This window comes from Sinocyclocheilus grahami, unplaced genomic scaffold (assembly GCF_001515645.1).
Source record: "Sinocyclocheilus grahami isolate Dianchi unplaced genomic scaffold, SAMN03320097.WGS_v1.1 scaffold1299.1, whole genome shotgun sequence".
NCBI classification, from domain to species: Eukaryota; Metazoa; Chordata; class Actinopteri; order Cypriniformes; family Cyprinidae; genus Sinocyclocheilus; species Sinocyclocheilus grahami.
Window position 1 is genome coordinate 110,302 of NW_015506478.1, and position 7,277 is coordinate 117,578.

A 7,277-nucleotide genomic window follows, 5' to 3' on the forward strand; every position below is an offset into this window, starting at 1 on the left:
ATAAAATGTCAACAGCTGGTGGCTGAGACACAAGGTCTCGTTGCACACTGAGCCTGGAACAACACTTCCTAGACTGTATCTGGAAATTTGACATACAGCAAATTAATCCTGTTGATACAAATATTTGGTGTAATCACATTTTCAGGATTTTACGGTTTTGTGAACATCTACTTACGTAGCATACATAGCAGCATAAAAAATAAAAGACACTGCGGTAAGCCATCAAACAATTTGTACGGGAGCAAAACTGTCCTGCCTTTCACAATGAATAGTGCCGAGACCTCTGGTTTTGTTGTTTAGCCACATTAAGTGTATACTTTGGCTCAGTTCTGCATCCAAGTTTTGCATGCTTTTGTAAAGTTATTCCAGAAGGCCGATTTGTATGCTTTGCATGTTGAGTAATACAGAATGCTCTGATAATCTTGAAAATAAAAATGAAAAAAGTGAACACTATTTCACAATAAGACACTTTGGTTTCCTTTTTCTTGATGCTGCTGTGAGAAAATTTAACAAGCACATAACGTCAATTTCTTGAACTCAAAAACCAGTTCACAGTGATCTTAAGCGAGGGATAGGGAATGCTTTCAATCATTTTGTCGGCCTAGCGCTTTAATGCAAGCAGTTTTTGTAGGAACACATCTGCCAAGGACATAAATGTACATAGTTGATGTAATGACATGGTATCTAACTATGGTACCTGCATCAATTTCTATAGAAGCAAGCAGGCGGTCAGATATCATCCTGGGGGGTTTTTTGCTAGAAAGATTTTGTAATTCTTGAATTAAGACCAAAACATGAACCCTCTTGCACATCCCACTAAAATTATGCCTGGGTTCAAGTTAGTTGCCAAAGTGGAACCATATTGAAGCACAAGCTCACCTCTGAGAAGACTCTGGATCAAAGCAGGTCTTTGCGACATCTGTGACCTCGGGGTCACAGCAATCACCATCATCATAATCATAGTGAATGCTGTTGCACTCGGGGTTGCAGACTCCATCCCTCCGCTTCCAGTTGTAGCAGGGCCCCATGCGCAAGCAGTCGCCCCCATCGTGGCCCGTAAGAGGATGGTCGCATTCGGGATCGCAGTGGCGGTTCCCCACCTTGGCAATGTGGCAGTTGCTGAGGATGAAGCGCCGTTGGAGGGAAGAGTTGTAGATGGTGTGAATGCTGAGCTCAATGGTGATGTTGTAAGGACGGAAGGCATCTTCCAAGGCCTGGTGTTGGAGCTGGATCTGCTGGAGAGAGACCGTAGGGTCACTGCCGTCATCCTTACAGATGTTCACGATGCGGTAGTGTAAGCGCTTCTTGGCTCGCAGTTGCCAGTGCTGGTTGTAACTGAGGGCGAAGTCGGCATTGTCACACACGGTCACACCACATGGAGGCGGAAGAAATGGAGAAACAAGTTGCCGCTCGGGGACAGGAAGAGCCACAATGACTGGGTTGTGACGGTCTTTGTAGGGCGCCCACTGATTCTCAACCTTGGAGAAATCTGCCCACTGGGACAATAGCAGAGTTTGTTTTTCTGCATGGGATTGGTGACCTTTAAGAAGTTCTTCGTGCGTTCGCGCATAACCCCATAACGTGACACCTCCCAAATGCCCGCGGAAACTGTGTTCGTGATCCGACTGGTCCCCACCAAGCAGAAACATGCGACAGGCTTTGATGTAGGGACTGTATAGGTCACCTGATTGTTCTCTGCTCTCGCCAACCTTGGAATTGTCTACGTACAGCGCCATCTTGTGGCCGTCATAACTGGCCACCACATGAGTCCAGCTGTTGGGCTGGTAGCGCTTGTGCGCGATGATAGTGGTGGATTTGAGCGCCCGATCCGTGCGAAGTGAGAAGAAAAACCTGCCATCTTTTCTTCCTGTAGGGTCTGCTGCTCGAATCCCAACAGACCAACCTTTTTCGCTCAAGGGATACGAGCAGTTGTCAAACACGCCTAGAAAAAAAACACAAACGAAGGAGTCAATGAGCTTCATCAAGCACAGAGTAATTGGTGTTTAATTATCTGAAGAGTTTAAGAGTTTAAGTCATTTCCATTCAACAAATCCACTGATATTCCCAGCCGCCTTTCTTAGGAGCAGTCACATCTGGCAGCCAGATGTTACCGTCGAAGGACAGAGAGAGGTCAGGGAACCCCTTCACCCTCCCAACAACACACGCACACGCGAGCACATACACACTCGGGTGCATTATTCCCTGCAAACAGGAGAACGAGAGATGGGCAGCTTTAAACAAAATATCCTGAGGGACGTGGACCACACTGAAATTTCATTCATTGAAAAAGCCTGCCGATGTGTGTGCAGGGCTCCAGCGTGTGACAACATCAGCTAATTTCTGCGCGTATCAACCCTGAAGTCATGAATTTGAAGATAAACCATTCCAGAGTACTATCCACTTGGATGCTACTACATTTTCAAAGCCTGAGTTCTTATCTTACTGTTTTTATAGTGTCTGTCTCCCACTGAATAAAAGACTCATAATAGTAGTACCTCAGACTGGCCTGGAGTGCTGAGTTTGGCTGGAGACAAAGTGTGCTAAATACATACTTTCTTTGTAACCTTGTATAACTGATGGCTTCGATATGATAAGTGTTTATGAGAGACAGAGAAAAAGTGAGTGTTTTCGAACATCACTTAATAGTTAGCGCTGAAAAGACCACTTCCAGTAAAGCCTTTGAACGCTCATTTGGCAGCGTGAGGAATTTTAAAAAAACTGGCTTTATAACAATAGATTCGTCCACTGATTGATAAAAGAAATCCATTGACCTCAGAAAGAGCTGGAGTGAATGTTCACATGATTTTAGTGATGATGACGAATATGTCAAAGGGAAATAATACAATCTTAACAATAGCAAGATGGTAGAAACCCTCATTTATTTAAGATGTTTGTGAGATTTGACGTCATTGGGGAATACTGATTTTCTCCAAGTGGTGGATAATTTTAAAATGGAATATCTAATGCTCTCTTTGAGGTCTCATAGATGACTCATCAGTGTTAGAAACAGATGAATAATATTTGCACCCCCTTTCGTCTAAAAGCATGTATTTTGGCATCCATGGTAGAGGAAAAGCCTCACGCAGGTTACAACCAGAGAACTCTGGGCTTTGTTCTCCTTACTGGGAACTAGTCTCAGAAGCACTTCCAAATATAATCATTTCCACATTGACCCTCCTCAGCAGCCATACAAAAATGCACATTTACCTGATTATGAAAGCTCCCTTGGGGGATCTGGCACCTTCTGTGATGTTCCACAGCTTATTTTGTTTGTTTTTGTAATCATAATGTGTGCTTCGAAAAAGTCAACTCAGATGCCTGTCAAAACCATACAACAAGATAACTCTAACTAATATGCTGGAGGAAAAATAAGCTCCTATACACACACACACATACATTATATATATATATATATATATATATATATATATATACACATACACACACACAAAACAATTGGAAAGCATTAACAGACAACATTTCACACATCAGCTTTGCATGCGAAAAACCACCTAGTTTCTGCTTTGAAAATCTTTTAAATATATCAAACAATTGTGCTGGATGGCAGCTAGCTGTCAGTGTGAGTACGGTGTCCAGAACATGCAGCTTATGAATCAAACCTTGGAAACGCAAAGTACCATATGCACTAAACAAGTGATTAAATAAAGCAGACAGGATACATTGAGCAGGTGGTGGCCACTTGTTCCTCTAACACTCCTCCCTTAGCACTACTCATTGTTTGCACCTCGTAAGCAGCTGATTTCCCCATTCTCCTTTCACCTGCTTGTCAGCTGAAATCCTCAAACAAAGGCCTCTTAAATAAAACAACAACGTGTCAAAGCCATGACACAACACAGAGTCCGCCACCATTTGATGCACTTGATGAACTGAGGCTAGTTCGAGGAATGAATCTGACTTTCTATAATCATTTTGGTCTGTATGGCTGTATGCCTTTCAGCACTATTTATTCTGATTAGACAGTTGCTAATTGTAAATTATGTATCCTTCAAGTTATAACTGCTGCTTTAAGTAATAGCCAATGACAATTCCAATTCCTAGAAAACCAGTTTTAAGAACCTAAGAAAAAGCTGCATCCCTGCTTCCAACACGGAAAACATGATTTTGGACAATGAGAATGATGTATGAATGCACAGTCACCCACCTGCAATGATGGCAGGATTATTCTGGCCACCCTCCGGCTTGACCCACAGCTCTAAAGTGAACCTGGAGCGGGGCAGGTCTATGCCAAAGACAGGGTTCACCTTTAGTTGCTCCGCCTGGCCGCCAAAATACATGGCTGTCATCCACTTTGCGGGCACATTGCGTACATCTTCCCTCCACAGCTCCCCAGCAGTGCTCTGCAGTCCCTCTTGCTCCCCGGAATACTCTTCATTTTCTGTAGAGAAGTCAGTGTGGTGTGTATCGTTTGGGACTTCTTCTTTGTTGAACTCCAGAAGCCTCCTTGCAACCCTTCTTAGCGAGGACAAGCTGTCTGTCAATTCACCTCCCCGTTCTGTCTGTAAAGGGTGTCCTTTTGATATGGACTTTCTAGAGCCAGAATCAGTGGCCCTCTGTAACTGTTTGCCTTCTTTCTTCCATATGAAAGTCTCTTCTTGGGGTTCATCAAATATCTCCCTCTCATTAATATCCCAGTTAGTTAACTCAACCGCATCTATGCCACTAGAGCCGCACTCACCTGAACACGACCTCACCGTTTTACTTTTCCTTAAGTGCAAGTCTATCAAGCGAGTGTACCGCCCAGCGACGCCCGCTAGAGGGTACTGCTGCGCCGCGGAGCGCGGCGGCCGCTTGCCGCTGATTGAGCCGCACTGTTCTCCAGCAAGCGCTCGATCCGCTCTCTGTGCCAGTATCCGCTTATACTTCTGGATATGATCTGGCTGAGCCCTGTTTAGCGGCCATGTGTGAAATACTGCAAGAATAATAGCCAATAGTCTAAAAAACATCATTTTATTGAGGTGAAGCTGTCTTTCAACGCGTGGACATCTGTTTGTTTGTTTGTTTTGTTTTGAATTGCACTTGGGAAGGGAGCTAATAGTTAATTTGTTTAAATTGATTTGGGTGCCTTTTCTTCATTAATGATAGCATAAATTGTGTTTAATTTACAATAGGTTAATGAGTTAATGTTAATGAGTTTCTATTTTACTTAATTGTCTTTTAAAAATTAAAATGTAATGACAAGGGAAGTCGAAATTGTCAGTGCATTAAGGTGGAGAGTCTGTTTTTCACTTAATTTACCATTTATGTAACTGGATGTCGGAATTAATGAGTGAATGACAGCAAACTTTCTACTTTAAATCGTTCCTCGTTGCTTTCTGGGTGTTCAGGTTCGAAGAGAACAGCTCGCGTCTCAGGGATCTCCTCAAAGCTGCCTCTTTAGCGCGCAATGACTGCGTAAAAGTCTAATTGTCATTCACTTGTAGTTCATTTACGCGCGCAATAATGTATCCTCATTGTGGTCGAATGAAAGCGATAATGCCGCGTTTGGTTGCAGACTTACATAGCTTGCTGTCTGTACAGTGTAAGGTTGTTTGGAGAGATGTAACGCTGGATAAAGGTTATTTGAGATTGCCACCTTTCACCGGCGCGCAATGGGTCGCGTCCAAATGCTCGCGGTCACGCTTCGTTCTGCGAATAAACCACCAAAACGGTCAAATAAAAAAATCTGTCGAGATTTATTCTAACAGTGGAGTGTTTCAGATATCAGGGAGCTGTGAAAGTCCGCTTAAAAGAGTTTATTTTCTCAAAATATGGATCAATATCCAAAAATGTGGAGGCACTGAAAGGAGATTTGTCTTTTCGGCATGCTGGTCCAAGTGAAAACGGCTCTTTGGATCACCTTGAGATGGTGCGGAGAGTCCTCTTGCGCTCCGTGTGTGTCTATATTCCCAGGCTCAGTCCCGCTGCAAGCGCTCTCGACATCAGATCAAACTAACGCGCTAAACGTTTTATCTGTTTCCTCCAGCCTGACATCACAAACCCAGCCCCTTACCCAACCATTAGAAAAGAAAACTTCACCCAGGTCCAACCCAGCCCTTGCATGCATGCATCTACTCTCACTTTCTCCCCCAGTGCCATTGACATCTAGCTGCTACACCTACTTCTGTACTGTAATGCAAGAGACAGCACATCTGCCTGACATGTGACGCAGGGCTGAAACACTGCACATGTAGGAAAAGACAAGTGAGAGATATGTAAACACTGAAAAAAACATGGATTGACCAATGAGCAATTCCAGAACACTCTCTTAAGGAGAATTTAACAGAAATGACAAAAAGAAGCTGAGGGAATGAAAAGCACATAGTCAGGTGGATCTGATTTTCACCAACTGAACAATTATTGAAGTAAAACTGTTTTATTTTAAAATAAATTAATATTATTGCTGATCATGTTTCAACCTGTATGTTGCAAATGTTGAATTACACAGTGACACCCTTAACATATATACAATTTTATGCATGTACAATGGATTAAAATACTAAATAAAATAATGATAATAAAAAAATATTTAAAAGGCCAAATGTTTGGAACTTGTGTGTGTGTGTGTATATAAATATATATAAAAAAAACTATATATGTATATATATATATATATATATATATATATATATTATAGGAGTGTTTAGCATGATAATCTACCTCTTTAACAGTGTAAATAAGTAGCTCAGACTGCTCTGTTAAAATGTATCAGTAAGTTAGTCAGGTATCTGTAATGTATTTGTTTATTTAAAAAAAAACTTAAGATGCAGTCTGTTCCTAATGAACACTGAAACTAATATACAGAATTTCCTTACAATGGTGTTTAGTTGTGAAATGGCTGGAGGGAGACAACTGCTTAATCTAAATAAAATCTATTTCTGCTTGTTAATGAATGAATGAATGAATGAATGATGCATTTATATAGCACTTTATTGTGTAATGTTGTACACCCAAAGCGCTTTACAATCATGTGGGGGGGGGATCTCTCCTCAACCACCACCAGTGTGCAGCATCCACTTGGATGATATATATATATATATATATCTTTTATATTATATATTATATAATATATATTTTACATTAATATTTCTGTGCTGTGCCTCAATTTTCCCTGTGTGGAAGTTTGCACCTTTCTGGAGCTTTTTCCTTGAGAGTTCACATACTAATAAAATCTAAGAGAGTCATTTGTTTTTGTCGCTCTTTCTTAGTCTGAGTTTTAATGAATTCATATGCTGCAAGTCCACTTAAATTACTAATGTTATTTATTTAATTTTATTTTT

General features: G+C 41.5%; 1 protein-coding gene across 1 annotated transcript in view; it reads right to left on the minus strand.

Moving 5' to 3' along the window:
- Positions 1-4,981, minus strand: part of LOC107568983 (pappalysin-2-like) — a 75,651-nt gene extending 70,670 nt beyond the window's left edge. The window contains exons 1-2 of the mRNA XM_016254982.1: positions 4,163-4,981; positions 880-1,942 (exon numbers count right to left, since the gene is read on the minus strand). Coding sequence (XP_016110468.1) covers positions 880-1,942; positions 4,163-4,967 — 1,868 coding nt within the window. The 5' untranslated portion in view covers positions 4,968-4,981. The remainder of the gene's footprint in view (positions 1-879; positions 1,943-4,162) is intronic.
- Between the last annotated feature and the right edge of the window lie 2,296 nt (positions 4,982-7,277).